Here is an 18,676-nt window from a genome sequence, read left to right as displayed (position 1 = left end):
AAAGATTAGGGCAGAAATTAATGAAACAGAAACAAATAAACAAAATCCAAAGAATCAATGACACAAGGAGTTGATTTTTTGAAAGGATAAACAAGATTGATAAACCACTAGCAAATCTAACCAGAAGAGAGAAGAAACAAAATTAATAAAATTAGAAATGAAAAGGCACCATTACAACAGAAATTCAGAAAATCTTAAGGACATACTTTATAAATATGCCTCTAAGTTTAAAAATCTGGAAACTGTTAGAGCTGATAAACACTTTTAGCATCATAGCAGGATACAAAAATAAAAACACACAGAAATCAGATTTCCAATATATTAACAACAATCGTGCAGAGGATGAAATCAGGGAATCTCTCCTATTCACATTTCCTCATAAAAAAAAGTACCTTGGAATAGACCACACCAAGGAAGTAAAAGATCTCTACAATAAGAACTTTAAAACACTTAAGTAAAAATTTACAGAAGACACTAGGAAATGGAAAGACATCTCATGTTCTTGGATTAGAAGAATCAATATTGTGAAAATGCCTATCTCACCAAAAGCAATCTGTACATTTGATGCAATCTCCATTAAAGTTCTAATGGCATTGTTCATAGAAATAGAAAAAAATCCTAAAATTCATTTGGAAATACAAAAAAACTCAAATAGCCAAAACAATTTTGAGCAACAAAAATAAGGCTGGTGGTATCACCATACCCAATTTTAAGCTATATTACAAGGCCACTGTAACAAAAACAGCATTGTATGGGCACGAAGACATGTAGATCAATGGAACATAATAGAAGACTCAGATGTTAATCCAGGCAGCTACAGCCATCTGATTTTTGACAAAAATGCCAAAAATATTCATTGGAGAAAAGACAGCCTCTTCACCAACTGGTGCTGGGGGAACTGGATATCTATATGTAGAAGGATGAAAGTAGATCCTTGTCTCTGTCCATGCACAAGTATCAAGTCCAAATGGATCAGGGACCTCAATATGAGACCTGAAACTTTGAAAATGCTAGAGGAAAAGGTATGGGAAACCCTTCAACATATTGGCATAGGAATGACTTTGTGAATATAACTCCAATTGCTCAGAAAATAAAACTACTAATCAACCACTGGGATCTCATGAAATTACAAAGCTTTTGTACAGAAAAGGACACTGTGAACAGAGCAAAGAGACAACCTACAGAATGGGAGCTAATATTTGCCAGCTATACAGCTGACAGAGGATAAATATCTAGAATATAAAAAGAACTAAACCAAAATAATAGTAAATCAAATAACCCAATTAAAAACATGGGCTATGGAACTAAATAGAGTTCTCAAAGGAAGAAATGCAGAAGGCATATAAACATCTAAAAAACTGCTCTACATCCTTAGCTATCAGGGAAATGCTAATTAAAACTACTTTGAATTTATATCTCACTCCTGTCAGAATGGCTATCATCAAGTAGAAACAAATGACAATAAATGTTGGCGAGGATTCAGAAAAAGGGGAACCCTTCTATAGTCCTGGTGGGAATGTATGCTGGTTCAGTCATTGTGGAAATCACTGTGGGGGTTCTTGAGATAGCTAAAAGTAGATTTACCATATGTTCCAGCTATAGTACTCCTAGGCATCTATCCTAATGTCTCTTCTTACTACCTTAGGGTTACTTGCACAACCATGTTTACTGCTGCTCTATTCACAGCAGCTAGGAAATGGAACCAGCCTAGATGTCCCTCAACAAATGAATGGATAATAAATATGTGGTACATTTACACAATGGAGTTTTATTTAGTGGTAAAGAAAAAATGAAATTATGAAATTTGCAGGGAAATGGATGGATTTGGAAATGATTATACCAAGTGATGTAACCCATACCCAGAAAGCCCAATGTTGCATGTTCTCTTTCATATGTGGATCCTAAGTACAAAGGTTTAGACTTGTGTGTGAGCTGGCACCAAAAATCAGTAGCAGAGACCAGTAAGCTGGAAAAAGGCTGTAAGGGAGAGAGGAGAGGGAAGGGCTTTAGGGAATGATATTATATATATTTAAGTAGAAGAACTGATTACAGGCAGTGGAGTAGCCTAAGTGAGGCCAGGGGAAGAGATTAAGAGAAGGGGTGGGGTAGCATCAATCAAAACTCAAGATATTCTGAATAAGACTTATGAAAGCCTACTGTTTGGGATAATGCACAGCCAGAAGCCACAGACTGCTACTAGCAAATTTTAGTGCCAGGGTTGGGATTCCTACCAGTGAGTTGTTGGCCAGGGAGGTCCCTGTTCCCTCCAAACATTATAGGCTATTGCCAAGGCCCTTGGTTTCCCACGAGTAACAGATGGTAAGACCCTATTGCTGAAGACTTCACATGCTTGGGCAGCAAGGTCACTGAGAAATCAAGATGGTGCTGAGCTGAAAACCTTCTCCCTGTAGACCAGCCAACTGAAAGTTGGAAAAGCTGCACTGCATGCAGCCCTATGGGATACAAAAGTCATCAGCGGTGCAAACAGTGGACACTGGAAGCCTCAAGTTCGGCCAAATAGGCCAAATGACCAAATGGGTGCAATAGTGGCATGTCTGCTCTGGGGAAAACCAACTGCTCTCTAATTGGGCCTACTCTATGGGAGGAATACATGCCTAGTACTCAAAACCTAATCAAAAGTCTATGGCAGGTGAGGTCATGTGCTTTAGGGGTATAAAGTCTGCTCTTGTCTGGCTAAATGCATATATTACTCTTACCAAACTTCTCTGATAGCACTACAATTAATGTTCATATTCATATATTAATGTTACTCTCACTTTTGGTTAAAGAAGCTTCTATTTTCAGATGGCAGTGACCATTGGGATGACCCAAAAGGCAACACTGTGCTGAGAAGAAAGTGATAGAGGAGGGTGCAGCACTGATACATCTCTTAACACACACTCCAAGGCTCAAGGTCCATGGTGGAAGAAGCATGGAAAGAATGTAGGAGCCAAAGGAAGGGTACCACTCCTTACAATGCAACTGTCCAGACAGAAACTGGCCTTGATATTCATGACCTTGCAGTGCCTAGCGATACCTTCACAAGCCCCTCATAATAGGAGAAAAGATGATGACATCAAAATAAAGGAGAGGCTAATGGATAGAGTGAGGGGATATGATGGAGACTGGAGTTGTAAAGGGGAACGTAGGGGAAGAGATGAAATTATCATGGTTTATTGTCTGTAAGTATAGAAATGGTCAATAAAAAATTTAAAATTCTCTGAATGAAAAACACACATATATCATATTAGCCCACAGTCTTATTTTTCAGCAGGCTGACAGGAACCATTTACAGCTTCCTTTGTAAAGAGTTTCCCAGGTCAATTAATTCAGCTCAGTTTGTGGAATGTGAAATTATCTTACAACACAGACACATATATGGGCCTGTACATACATAATGTATATATGTACAAATACATATACTCAGTGAGTTCTTGCCTTAGTCAGGCTAAAGAGTTACAATAATAACTATTATTATGATTATTATAATTATTATTTTTGGTTTTTCGAGGTAGTGTCTCACTCCGGCTCAGGCTGACCTGAATGCACTTTGTAGTCTTAGGGTGGCCTCGAACTCACGGTGATCCTCCTACCTCTGCCTCCCAGGTGGTATTAAAGATGGGTACTACCATGCCTGGCTTTTAAAGAGTTATTTTAGTGATTCTCAAATAAGGAATGAATTTAGACATAGGGGATATAGCTAAACTTTTGTAACATGATTTGTTTCTTGAAATAAATTTAATAAATACATTTGTGCTTAGATATGCAATAGATCATGTTTGTTGTAATTGGCCAATCTTACCATTATTTGAAGAGATGATGTAATGCTAAAAATAAATTATTTTAAAAATGATATTGGTACCTCAACAAGGAAGGGCCAATGGGGAAGGGGTAGGTCACAGATGAGCCTAATAATGGTACCAAACTGCCTGTATTTGCTTAATAAAAAAACTAATAAAAAATGATATTGGGCTGGAGGGATGGCTTAGTGGTTAAGGCATTTGCCTGCAAAGCCAAAGGACCCAGTTTTGATTCCCCAGGACCTACATTAGCCAGATGCACAAGGGGGCACATGCATCTGGAGTTCGTTTGCAGTGGCTGGCGGCCCTGGCCTGCCCACTGTCTCTCTCTCTTTCTATCCCCCTCTTTCTTGGTCAAATAAATAAATACGTAAAATATTTTAAAAAATGATAGTAACATATGCCATATTATATTGTGTATGCATGTAGTACTTTATATGGAAGTTGTGTATTTTCTGGAGCAGGCTATTAATGGGAACCTAAGAGTCCACCTGAGGTGGACATAAACCAAGCAATTACCTAAAGGGTATACACCTACTGTTACTAGCATTTGGTCTATAAGGTCTGAGATTCTATGCACCATGAAAAGTAGGGTAGGTAATTAAGAAACACATTTGTGAAAAGTTATAATCATATCATATTCAGAGGTAGTACTTTTGAAACCTGTAGTAGCACAGCTCTTTAATTAATGAGGAACTTTAATTATTGAAATGAATTATAGGCCAGATGGTTAAAATACAATGGCTGACTAGATTGTTTAGGTCAAAGAACAAAACAGCAATAGGTGTAAATGTGAAAGGAACCTTCCCCCGTTATCTACTAAATGCTCTTGAATTTTGCAGACATGTTTCAGATTTAATGGTATTGGGTATAAAATGTTTCTTTTTAAAGGTATAATTATAATAAAAATAGGTTATAAAGTATAACATAGGATACAAACAATAAGGACCAAATTTACATTGAGAAAGAGGACTTAATTTATAAATCAGACATTTAAATGTTAGGCAATTTAAAAAATCAGCACAAAATAGGAGAGGAATTAGCCAAGGGCTGACATAAAATTTCAAGAACTTACAAAATATTATGGAATATTTCTTCCCTATATATGCTGTCCTTTTCCTTTTTTCTCTAATTACAACATGAAAGGTAAGTTATAAGAAAAAGATGAATGGTAAGCTGATTTTTAATCCTTCATTTAGTTTCCTAGGACAATAATATGGATTCCTTACCCGGCCATGTTTTCTAGAGAGCCAAACAGATAAGTATTTCTTTTGGTCGTTCCAGATGAAGGAAAGATGTTCTATTCTCCATGTTCTTTCTTTGGGTTATCAAATATTTTGTTGCAATTTCACTTCCTCAAACTTTACAATCTTTTGTTGGCTAGTGTACTTAAAATTGGTTTAGTGTTTCAGTGGCAAATCAGTTAATGTGCTTATAAAATTGGTTTAATTATACCACTAGAGGTACGGTGCATTAAGGTAGGGACAGTATGTGTTCTGTTCACCACTGAATATGCAAAATAAATATATTCTGTGAATATTTACTATTGATAAGTATTAAGAATATATTTGTGAAATGCAAACTGAAAATGTAGTATTACAATTGAAGAACTTTGTATTTTATTCTTTTTTGCTCACTTATTTCAGTTTTCTTTTAGTTTTGTCAAAAATCTTTCTCTTCTCTTTTTTTTTTTACAAGAGATAAGAGAGAGAAAAAGAAAGGGAGGGAGAGAAAGAAAGAAAGGGAGAGAGAATTGGTATGGCAGGGCCTTTAGTCACTGAAATTGAACTCCAGATGTGTGCACCACTTTGTGTGTATATGTGACCTTGTACACGTGTCACCTGTGCATGTGGCTTATGTTGGTTGTGGAGAGTCAATCCTGGGTCCTCATGCTTTGCAGACAAGCACCTTAACTGCTAAGCCACCTCTCCAGTCCCATATTCTCCTCTTCTTAATAATCTTATGTCTGATAATCAAAGTTATTGTTGTGATATTTCATTTTTGGCCACACTTATGTCTCCCATTATTTTTGTATACTGTGGAAGGATATTTTTAAACAGTGGCTGCCTAAACTGCTATGTCACCCTAGCTCTTGTGCGTTCTCTTTGACAATTCCTCTTTCTCTTTCATTGGCTTGCATTTTTCTCCAGCTTTCTTCTGATGGGTTAGCCATAAGGATCACCCCTTAAATTTCTGATATTGTCTTCTACCTCAGCAATTTTAGAGGACTCCTTCCCTGCTAATGGATCTGATATAATCCCAAGCCTTTGTCACCAGCCCCAACTTCTTTTCCATTTTCAGGACTCCATTTCCAAATTTTGTATGGTACTTCCTAAATTATATTGAATAGGTTATACATAAATATAAATCTGTAACAGAAGTCATGTGTCTCTGAAACTGACTGTTCCATCAATACCATTGTTCCCAGAGGCTCCTAGGTTTGAGCCATCAAACTTTCATTTCCTCAGCTTGTAAGGCTCTGTGAATTCTGTAGTTTTTAAGTGCTTAGAGTGTTCTTTTGAATAGGTTATGTTCAGTTTTTTTTTAAAGCTCTTCCTTTATGTAGATTCAGCCTCTTCTATTGAGACTATTTAACCTTTTTCTAAATCAAATCCCTTTTCATTATTTGCTCTCAAGTATGATTTTGAGCTTAAGAAAGTTACTTGTTTATACTCCAATTTTACTTTTATTATATTAACTTGCCTTCACATTATGTATTAGTGTAGACAGAGTAAGAATCACAGAGCCACTCATCAAATAGTATTTAATCTCTCTTTCCTGTTCTATACTTCTATATAAAAAACACATTCTGGGAGAAGGTGTAGTACAGTATTTGTCTTGTAGGCATGAGGCACTGGGTTTGATCTCAGCACTGCCAAATAATAACTAAATAAATATTTTACACGTTCCCTCCTAATTATTACAGGGCATTCATTGTCTTTTCTTCTCAGATTGGGCACTGAAAATGCTGCATACTACAATGAAGTTCTTAGAAACAGCAATTACAGCTGCAGAAGAGCTCTAAGTTGAAAGCTCCTCAGCATATGTGCTACCAGATGCACGAAGCAGAGGGGACTTTTAGGATGAAAATTTCAGGCTTAAATTATTCATCCCTTTCGAGTTTTAAACTATCCAATCACATTGAGATGCTGCCAGTATTTGCTGAAAATAATTATGTAATGTTTTTGGGTGGTAAACCCTGTGTTTTCAGGGTCCCCAAGTATTTCTTCATGAGAATTATTAGTGTCAAATTCTTCTGTGATAAATCAAACATTTATTCTGACACAAAACACAGTTTTGATAGAAAATGTTATCAAAATTTCTGAGTTACTTCCAGCACCAATAGAATGTCACATTTGCCAGTCTAGCTCTTAGCTAGAACACACACACAAAAGTTCCATGTGACTTTTTAAAGGGAGAAACACTAAGTAGGCAGGCACTCTGAAACAGTGATATGAGATGTGAGGAATTATGTAACAATTCAAAGCAAGATAATTGCCTTTCATACAGTTTAGATAGTTCCACAGAAGCATGCGAAAATATGCTCTGCTTCCATAGTCAATGAATTGCTGTGGTTAACATTAGGATAAGGCAAAAATGTGCATAAGGACAGAAGTTCTACCATGTGGTTTTTCTCTTTAGTTGAAAGCACAGACATAAATTCTAATTTAATATTAAATCTTTTCAGGGCAGCCTGAACCTCCAGTTGGTTTGAAATGCATTTGTTTTATTATTTTTTCTTTCCTTTCTTCAGTTTCACCTTTACATTTTGTTTTTAGTGAAACTTATAAAACATCATAGTCTGCAACATAACTTGTATTTAAGAAAAAAAGTGATCTCAGAGTCTATGACTTTAAGATCTAAAATAAAACTTCAAGTAAATAAATAAATAAATAATTCCTAACTCACATAGCTGTTGCTGGGTTTCTAGTGCTTATTGCTATGTCAGATTTCCTCACTATCATAATGGATAAAACAGATCCCTTTCTGATGAAGGCTGCCTCATGTCTCTCTACTTTGGGATCATTTCCTAATCTTTGCTTTGTAATGAGTCTTCTTCATTAATGAGGATCAACTATGAAGTGAGATTCATCTAGTTGGATTTCTTTCTTCTCTAAAATATTCTCCTAAGTAACAACCCTAAATTGAAAGCAGATGATCATTTTATCATCCAAAAGTCAGAAACAGAAAGAAAGCAAAGACCCCTAACACACATAAAGTAGATCCTCAAAAGACTCACTGGCAGCAAATTGTTTCCAAACTTTACAAGATGACAGAAGTTTTGTATTTGGCTTTAATATTAAAACACATACACACACACAGACATAGAACAGCAATGATTTTGTAGATGGCTATCAAATCCATTTGTGTGTGGCAGAAGTGAGTGAGGCCAGATAAGCACGTGGTTTCTATCTACTCCAAGCCTGTGTGCTCCAGAACATTTCTTGTGCACTCAGATATACCTATCTTTTTCATGTGAGAAGCACAACTGCTTACAGAAGACTGTGGTAAAATGAGCAGAATGAAATGATTTCATTTGCAAACCAGTTTATGAGGGCAGAATCTCCACTGAAAACTTGGCTGTCTAACTCAACCTGGTCTTATACTTGGCAAGACTTTTGACTCATAACCCTCCTGCTTTATAGCTTCCCAAGTGTTCCACTAAAGAATAGTGTGAAAAATCAGTTTCTTTACAGATTATTCTAGGTATATTTAACAGGACAAATCAAAGTATATTACAAATTTCCTTACTATCTTTCTTTGGTATCATGTGGTTTCTAAGGAAAAGATTTGAGCTACTCAGGTGGTGGAAAGCTCAAAGCAGGAGGAAGCAGGCAGAGTGAATTTTGACTGTTTCTTTACCAGCTGTATGTCCTTATACTTTAAACTGACCGACTTTGCGTAACATGCAGAACAGGTGCAATACTAGTGTACACATAGCACAGAAAGTTGACTACATAAACACTGCCCAATAGATTAGCACTGTTACTTAATAATTAGGCTTTTTGCTGGTCAAAATGGTGAAATTATTAGTGTTACACAGAGCAGTAACAGAATGATGCTCTACACAGTGCCACTTACTGTCATCAGCCTCATCGTTACACACTAAAGGGGAACCGACAGACACTGAGGAGAATCCTTACTTGTGAAAGGCCCTGCAGACACTTGAGAGTGGCGAAGGAACTATTATTAACTTTGGCAGTTTAGTTGACACTGGATATGAGATAAATAACTCATCAAGAGGTCCCCACCTAAAATAAGCAGCAGCGAAGGAGGAGTTGTACTTGAGCTCTTTGACTCCTGTGGGTCCCACTTTCATCCCTGCAGTGAACAGACAAAGAGCCTGGCAAGCAGTAGCAGAGGGCTGCCCCGGAGTGAGGGGCAGGTTGCAGGCCGCTCACTGCAAGGATGGGCGAGAGGAGAAATGGTACCTTGAAGCTCACCCAAAGTGGGTTAAAGAACTCTGGGAACATTGTTTTTTGAGTACCTTTGAAGAAATCCATATACTGTTTTGAGTCATATTAAAATAAGTTGCTAGGCTTCAACCTTGATTGCCCCCTCCAAAATATTTAATACTTTAAATTGAATATGCTTTTCATTTTAACCTGTATTTCTGTTTTTATTTGCTTAACAGAAAAACTTTTGAGAATCACATGTAATGTCTGTACTGTTCAAACAGCCTGTTAAGCTGCCATCTATGTAAGTAACTGCAGGTAGTACTGTATGAATGCTAGAAAATGCTGCATGCTCTTTACATATTTTGTGTATATTAGGCTACTCTGGCTGGTCAGTGAGCCCTGTCTTCCTCTCCAACACTGAGATTACACACAGATGCCAACATATGTGACACTTTATAAGGGTACTTGGTATCAAACTCAGGACCTCATGCTTGTGAAAAAGGAAGCAAGCACTATTACTGATAGAACCATCTCTTTAGCCTCTAAATCTGTATTTCTGATGACTCCTGTGTCACTTTACACTCTAATGAGATTAGATTATGCTTGCTTGTGGACCTTCCCATTGTTACAGGAGTGTTGGCTATGGGCTTTATGATGGGTGAAGAGAGCTATATCACCTAAGAAGTAAAGGGACATAACAGGAAGTAACTACTTAAAAATGTACCTGTTTATATATGCACACACAACACATGTATATATATATATACTACATGCATACATACATATTACATACATGCACACACATACATTTAAGATTATGATTCTGGTTAATATCCTACCTTTAGGAAACAGGTCTCTGCCATCATGAAAATATGACCTTTTAAGTGTTGTATTCATGGAAAAGTTAATGTAGAAAACTGGCTATAACATATAAAATCTAGAATCTAGACAGCATAAATTTTTTATTCATTTCCTGTACATTGAAAAATATACCACTGTATTTGCTTAATGAATCCTTATACTTATTTATACAGTGATATATTATATATCCCTATTCCTTTGTAATGTGATACATGATGCAGAAATAGTATATGAGGACAAGTGATATGATTAGAAAAGGTATACAAAAGAGAGTATGTACTAGATATTAGGAATAAGTTGCATATCTTACTAACATATACAGATTATACCTATATTAGCATGTGAACATTTTCATTTTATTGAGCCTGAAGCAATAGGCATTTTGTATTTTAAGCTGTAACAAGCATGGAGGCTAAGTAAATATTAAATCATGCATTAAGATACTAATATTCATAAAGGGCCATATTCTCTTTTCATTTTAACAAAAGACTTTTTTTTCATCCTTTTCATTTTGGTGTTGGGGACTAGACCCAGGACCATATGATTGACAGACAAGTACTCTATCACTGGACTAAATCCCCAAGTCCCAGTGTAGATATAAATGGCTTAAATGTTATACATTTAAATTGATCACCATATCTAATTTCCTCTGCTACAGTAATTCTCTATTTCATAATTTGTTTTATTATATTGATGCTGTGAGTTACACATTAGTTTCTCTAACTGGACTGTACCGTCTTCAAGATTAGATATTCAAGGCATCATGGACCGTGGAATGCCCCATACAGAGATGAAATTATGTTTATGAAAATGAAGTTAACTCTCATGCTCCAACTCAACTTTTTGACCCCTTTCATATATTTTTGTGTGCTTTTACAAAATACACTATTTTTTTTCCTTCCATTTTAACCTCATGGATTACTGACCTTTGTAGAAAATGTATGCTCTTTGAGGTAACTGGATACCATACAGTATCTCAAAACAAACAAACAAAAAATTCTGCCTCATTTATTACTTAATAGAACTGATAAGAAAAACTATTGGCATTGGCATAAATACCAATGTTCAACATAAAATGCCTTCTTTTAGCATATACATCAAAGTATGAGTAATTTACAGGTAAAATCCCACTAGAGGGTACTTTAAAAAGTTCCTCGGTAAATAATAATATCTATTAGAAAATAGCAAGTATTATCCTTTCATCAAAGAGAAAAAAATCAATTTGTATTGTGAATATATGAGCTATGGTTATTCAGTTTACTACTTCAAAATACTTTCAAAAACATGGAAATTTTCTCTCATGATTTTATTGTTCACATTTTAAAAAATTAACTAGAACAGATAGTTTCATTCTTAGTAGTCTTTATTAAAACATAAACCAATTGTAAACACTTATCACTGGGGTTAGCAATGGGATCCCAAATAATTAGGCACTGGTATAAGGCTTAGCATCTTACCATCAAATCCATCTTCTTCTGAGCCTAGTTCATCATCTGAGCAGATGTTGAGGACATTCACCAGCATCTCAGTCACTATAGTTAGAAAGGAAGAGAGACAGTTTTTCTGTTATGTTAATTATTTCTCTAGTACCATTAATTGACAACCTTCGCAAAAACATTTCATATCTAGTTTCTATAAAATCTATGTCAGAAACTATAACCAGGGTTTTGTTTTATTAAATTATTCTCATCTTTATGAAACCTCCTTTTATTACTTATTAAATATAGGTAGAGCAATATAAAAGTGACAAATCAAATACATAGATGAGAATATTGTATAAATCTAAGAGGAAGAAAACAGCTATCTTGTTTTATTTTTACTTATTTTCACACCGATGGTGCCTGATCTTGATTTGAATGCAGACTTCTGCTCACAGGGACTGAGGAGGTGTCATACTCCTTTTGCTTAATTTGTCTAATCCTGCAGGGAATCCAGCAGAGGGATAAGTGGGAGCTCTGTGTTTGATAAAAACTGTTGATTGGCAGAATGTATTTGATACCATTTTTGAGAATATTGATTTTAGAAATGGATGTGTTGACAGAAATATCACTGTATGTGATTTCCAAAAGGCTTTAAGATACTACTTTAAGAAGTAGAGTTGGATAAAAATTTTAATTCAGTAAATAGATCAATAAGCTTTATACACCAATATTATATCCCCAAAATTAGTGCTGTGTTACTTTTCCATCAGTGTGTATGCTATCACATTTAAAAGCTCTTGAAATTAGGTTGGGTTTGTCCATATGTGTAATAAGCTTGCTACCAATACATCAGAAGCTATACTTTAAAGTAATGTGGTAATTTAAGAAATGTTCATTTTGAATTAAAGATAAATGATAAAATGTAAAACTTTAGCAGCATCATTAGCAGAGTTCCAGTTTAATTATCAAAACTGAATCATGTTTACCAAAATACAGCATCACTGAGTTCCTTTTTAATGGCCAAAATCTAAACAATTTACATAAATCCCCCACTAGAGGGTCTTTTAGGGTGTCAAGTATGTGTCCGAATTCACACTGCTTCAGTTTCCAGAGGACTTGACAGATGACTACCCCACATAGTGACTCGATCAGTGCAAGATAGTGGCCATATAAGTCCCAAGTGAATAGCTTCAAGGTACTTCTGATTCATTTGGGTAGCCAAAGGAAAGAATTCTTCACTGAAACTCTTACCTTGACCTGTTTAGTTATTCTTGGACATTTCACCAATATCGTAAGGTTTCAAAAACATGAATAGCTGTTCTCCCCATTGGAAAGGAATTGTGGAAGCTTGTCTTTATGGCAGTGCCCACTGCCTTCTCCTGAGATGCAAAAGGAATGAGCTAGTCTAGTAGCTAGGCCTCTTGACTAGAGTTGGTGACTGGTGGCTTTTAATGCTATTTTTGGCTGAAGTTTGAGATCAAAATGTGTAAACAAAACAAGAAGACAGAGGAGAAGGGAGAAAGAGAAAGGCCTCATTCTCACTTGCTGCTCTTTGCCATGTGTCTCAGTAGTGCATGCTCTGTTTTTAAGCATTGGCACACATTGATTATTAACATGAGGAATAAAAAGAAAGCTTGAGGATCCTAACCTCTTAATTTGACAGGTAATTTGTAAAAAAAAAAATTTACTTCACCCAGCTTGTGAATTTGGTGAGCTAAACAAAAGTGCTTCTGCCTGAGTGCTTATTGTAAAACAGAACATATTTCTATTTTCTTTCCAAGATATCTTATTAAGGATATCACAGGATTCTACAACAAACCTTTCTCCCCAACAAATGGCAGGGACCAAGTGAAAACATCCATGAAATTTGGAAGCCAATATGGATGAGGAGAACAGTTGAATTGCCTGATATTCATAACGTTGTTCTCATACTTCAATACTGCGGCTAAAAAAATAAAACAACAGAAAAGGACGTTAGATTTGTATTTCTACACACGGTTTTAGTTGATTAAGAAAATTCCACTACTTGCCTTCAGTATCAAATGAGCAAAGCACATAGCTTAATGAGACTTGTATCTTGTACTGGTCATGGACTTAAGCTTCACTTAGTGGAAGATGCTATTTTACAATTTAGGAACAGTAAATACAGACTTACATTATAATTTAGAAAATACTAATATAAACAAGCCAACTGTCTGCAAGAATGATATCAAGCACATCTTGCAGCCAAAAACATTCTAGTCTTAATACCTGTTGAAATGAATAAAAGTGGCAATGCTAAATTAGTGTCACAAAAATTTAATAATCTCCCCCAAATACTTGAATTTCTTTTCTAACAATAGGATACCCCTTCCTTATAGTATAAATCACAATGGTTATACAAAGTTAATATAAACTATATTGTTTCTGAAAATGATATACTTGGACTGAATCGGATTTGAAATAACATGCTGACAGCTCTACCCTCGACTACTGAAAACCCTGTACTGCCTATGACCTCCAGAAAGCCAATCTGCATGTGTCACTCTGTCCTGTGGTGTCTGTAGGCTAGAGGTTCACACACGATGCTATGAGAAATCCCTGAGTACAGCTAGCTTTGATTCTCACTGGATGCAGAAGCTCAGCCCATGGCAGTATAGACAACTAACATGAAATCATAGGTCTGTAAACAATTTCAACAAAGGTGTGGCCACCACTTGTTTCAATGGGGCCTTCTGTTTTATGGGGAGTTAATTTTAAGTATTTGGATTATCTCAAGTTAAATTAAAACTTTCTTTTACCACCCACTGACCCTAACTTTCCTACCTACAAAGAGAGAATATGCCAATAATCATTTCATAATTTTATTTTAGGATGATTTTGATATATTGTAGTATGCGATTTAAGACAACAAAAATGGTGCTTAAAATCTATTTACTAAAAAAGTTATTGAGTGTTTATTAGTCTTCAGCTTTTACAGAACTTCTTATACATTGGAATCTTTCCCAAAATAATACTTTCAAAACTGTACTTGCTCTCCCATGTGCAATGTTTTCTCAATTTCTGAATATCCAAATCATTTCCCATTGCTTGGTATATAGTGAAACCTTTATTGATTTGTTCTGAAGGACAAATTCTCTCTCCTTCTTCCAAATTCTAAAATCTCTGGGCTTACAACTCCTTCACAGTGTACCTGACATTAAACTTTGACCAAGGTTATTGTATATATATATCTGGCTTCTCCCACTGTCCTAAAGGACCACTGTTATTCGACAGGTATTAAAGAGTTTTTTTTTTTTTTTTTTTTTTTTTTTTGTCTCACTTATCACCTTACAGTAGTTACTGTGAGGTCAGACACAAATCTCAGTACTTTTCTTATACTCTTTTAAGTAAAATTTTCCTAGTCATTTTGGTCCTCAATAGCTGATGCTTCTTGTTACCTTTACCTTTTGTGTTCCCTTTCTGAATGTTGCCAGACAGTGACTGAAATTGTGACTAATAAAATCTTTTAGCTGGTCCACGAGATGCTTGCTGGGTATGTAAGGCATCTTGGGTAGATTCAGGTTAGGTGCTGTAGATGAGTGAAACTATGTGGCATATTTTTTATTTTTTTATTTTTTTTTTGTGATTGGGTAAGTTCACTGAGAATGATCTGTTCCAGGTTCGACCATTTTCCCTCAAATTCCATTGTTATTTTTTCTTACTGCTGTATAGAATTCCATTGTGTAGATATACCACATCTTAGTTATCAATTCTTCTAGTGATGGGCATCTGGATTGATTCCAGCTCTTAGCTATTACGAATTGAGCCACTACAAACATGGTTGAGCAAATCTCTCTGGCCTGTGGTTTGAAGGTTTTAGGGTAGATGCCCAGTAAGAAAATAACTGGGCCTGTTGGTATCTCTATAGTCAGCTTTTTCAGGAGTCTCCATATTGCTTTCCAAAGTGCTTGTACCATCCTACATTCCCACCAACAGTGGATGAGTGTTCCTGCTTTTCCACATCCTCGCCAGCATTTACTTTCATTTGATTTTTTTGATGTTTGCTATCCTTACGGGATAAGGTAGAATCTCATAGTTGTTTTAATTTGTATTTCCTTGATGATTAGGGATGATGAACATATTCTTAAGTGTGTGTTTGCCATTTGTATTTCTTCCTCTGTGAACTGCCTGTTCAGCTCTTTGCCCCATTTTGTGAGTGGGGTGTTTGACTTTTTACTGTTTTAGAGTTTTGAGTTCTTTGTAGATTCTAGAGATTAGGCCTCTGTCCGTTGGATAACGAGCAAATATTTTTCTCCCATTCTGTGGGTAATCTATTTGTTTTGCTTATTGTGTATTTATCATTATATGTGCTTTATATCATAGCTATTGCCAATTTGTGACATTATTTATCATTATAGGTATGAGCATTCAACACTTAGATTGTATACACTGTTGGCTATTGCAAATTGTGTTGCTTTGAACATTGGATCTGAGTGGCCACAACCAGCTGTTGATGTGGATGCTAGGGAACTGGGGTGGTCTCAAGCCACCATACTTGTGTAAGTATTATTAACCATGGGCCATCTCCCTAGTTTTATCTTTTTCCAGCCACCATACAGGTTTCCCAAATGGTGCAACTTTATAGTAACAGAGTCCAAATGTCTCCAAAACCTAACAATTAAACATTTTAACTGAAAAAAAAAATCTTTTAATTGGGCTAGATAAGTGCAGAGTACAGAACAATACATTTTTCTAATGTGTGATTTGTCCACTACACATAGTATACTACAGTCTGACAACATTCTGATATTTTTAGCAACATGTACTTAATTTACATTTGTATACATTAAGGTGTTTGCTTTGAATCACAAATCTAGTTAACAAACACAGATCAATACAACATGTAATCAGACACTTTGGGAAGAAAAAGATATGTAAAGGGAGTCATCCTCATTGTACTATGGAATTCTGAATCCTGCAAACATTTATGGAAACCATTCTCTTTTACATGGTTTTATCACTTATGGTATGTGACAATGGACCAAGACAACATTTATGTGATATTACAAGCATGCAAAAAGTAGATTAAAAAAAAACAGGACAAATTACCATAGTAGTACTTCTGATCTTCAGAACAGAAAAGGCAAAGTATTTCCAATGTCTGCCAAATGCTACTTGAGTATCAGACCCATGCTAAAAGGCCTTTATTACTTTGACTATCATTTATTATCAGCATTAGGTTGGTGGTGTTGTAGGAAGAAAGGAAAGTACATCTGGCCTTTTTTTTTTTTTTTTTTTTTTTTGCCATGGGCTCCATGGACATAGGTTCAGCCAGACCTGCATGGAAGATATTTGCATAAAGACCTAACTGAACTGACCATATGCAGATTTGTTTTTCTTGGCATGGATCCCTAAACAGAACAGTGTAGTCTTATTTACAATGCATTCCCACTGGATTTGATGATAAGAGATCAACATGATCTATATGTAAAGCACAATGTGTATCAGTTACATGCAAATACAATGCCACTTTATCTGAGAAGTGAGCATCTCTGGGTTTTGGTTTTCAGAGGGTGCTATAACCAATTCCTAGTAGATATGGAGATCTGAATGTAACATATTTAACATTTTCCTGGAGTACAGGGAAGAGCTGTACTCAATCTCAAGACAAATCTGAGAAGCAAAGATGCATGCTCTTATGCTTTAGACATCACGGGAGTTGTATGTGAGGGGGAAGTGAAGAAACCTGCTTAGATCAGGAAACCAGCAAGTGACTGATCTCACTCTGTTCTAAGCCAGCATCTTTGAACACCAAATTCATTGCCTTTCCGCTGCTCTCTGTTATCTTTCATAAATTATAAAGGGATGAATTCTAGTCCTAGCCATTATATCAATATAACTTTGAAGGTGGTATTCATTATTAAAGGTGTATTAGCTTTTGGCAAAATACATGCTGGAGTGAAAAGGAGATGGTTGGATGTGTCCAATGGATTAAATGTAGGTTGTGCTTTTAGCTGGGAGTGAAAAAAATAAATGTTCACTTACTCAACACTACCTTATTACAGCTTTAACACCTACTGATGAAGCACTGTTTGCTTTATTATCACTATCAACAACATATTTCAATAGTAGCCACATTTCTGAGCATCTCTTCATAGTGGGTATCATGTTTAGACCTTCATGAATGTAATAGTAAGTCAGTGATTTCAAAAGTGGCTCTTTATCATTTGTATTTTCAGATTTAACAGATAGCTTTAGTTATTTGGCTACACTTAGTAGGTGGTAAATGTCTGGATTGAATATAGAGCACCTTTTCTCTCTAGAACATATATATGTTCACACTAACAATACAAATCATTCAATGCCTGTTGATGACTAGACACAGACTCTTTCTCCATATTCAGCACTTTACAGAGTGCAGAGAGTTAGTGGGCTCTTGGTTTTGTCAGTAATTACACAGGAGAGCCAGTGTCACTTAAAGTCTCTATTAGGTCTCAGTTTCCTTAACTGAAATAAATGGCTTTATCTAGAAGATGTATACGAACTCTTTCCCATCTAATTAATGTTAACAAACTTCTAGAGGAAAAATCTCATTATCAATGCGATATTTAATACTCTCTGTCATTCTCAAGTAACACTGCTGCAAAAACCTTTTCAATAATCTTTACATTAAGTTACCCACAACTTTTGATATTTTTACATAATAACTATATGTTACCAAAATAAGTGAAAAGTTAAACCCAATTAGCCCAAAGTATTGCAGTCATGAAATTCACAGTTAACGATTTCATCTTTCACTTCCCACATCCTCCACCCCTGCCACCTGCCTCTGACTGTCACTGGGAGTACTAAAGGCAGTCAAATCTCTGAGTGTGTGTCTCTCTGAAGTATCTGAAAGACACTTATCTACACTGCAACATAAATAATAGACATGGTTGCACTGTAAGAATCACTAGGCCACCTGCTGGAACTATGTCTAAGGAACACAGGAAAAAAAAGGAACCAGAGTTTATATCACTGAGCTTTTCTATTCTATTGACATTATTACATGACCCCATGCCACTTAACAATTGTATCAGAGGTCTGGAGAGACACTGACATCTATTTGCATCTTTAGTTTCTCATCATAATTGATAGCAGAACAGACAGCACAGAAGCCAGTGGGTTTCTAGCGTACATGCAGATATGAAAATTTTCCAGAACAAGATCTGATTTAGGGCTGGAAAGATGGCTT

General features: G+C 35.8%; 1 protein-coding gene across 3 annotated transcripts in view; it reads right to left on the bottom strand.

Moving 5' to 3' along the window:
- The window catches only part of Ppp3ca (protein phosphatase 3 catalytic subunit alpha), a 328,874-nt gene that overhangs the window by 25,317 nt on the left and 284,881 nt on the right, over positions 1-18,676 (bottom strand). For all 3 annotated transcript variants that reach the window (XM_045143003.1, XM_004662982.2, XM_004662983.3), the window contains exons 9-10: positions 13,301-13,426; positions 11,518-11,592 (exon numbers count right to left, since the gene is read on the bottom strand). In XM_045143003.1, coding sequence (XP_044998938.1) covers positions 11,518-11,592; positions 13,301-13,426 — 201 coding nt within the window. The remainder of the gene's footprint in view (positions 1-11,517; positions 11,593-13,300; positions 13,427-18,676) is intronic.

This window comes from Jaculus jaculus, chromosome 2 (genome assembly GCF_020740685.1).
Source record: "Jaculus jaculus isolate mJacJac1 chromosome 2, mJacJac1.mat.Y.cur, whole genome shotgun sequence".
NCBI lineage: Eukaryota > Metazoa > Chordata > Mammalia > Rodentia > Dipodidae > Jaculus > Jaculus jaculus.
Note: the sequence above shows the minus strand (reverse complement) of the source record. Positions and strands in the feature narration are given on the sequence as shown.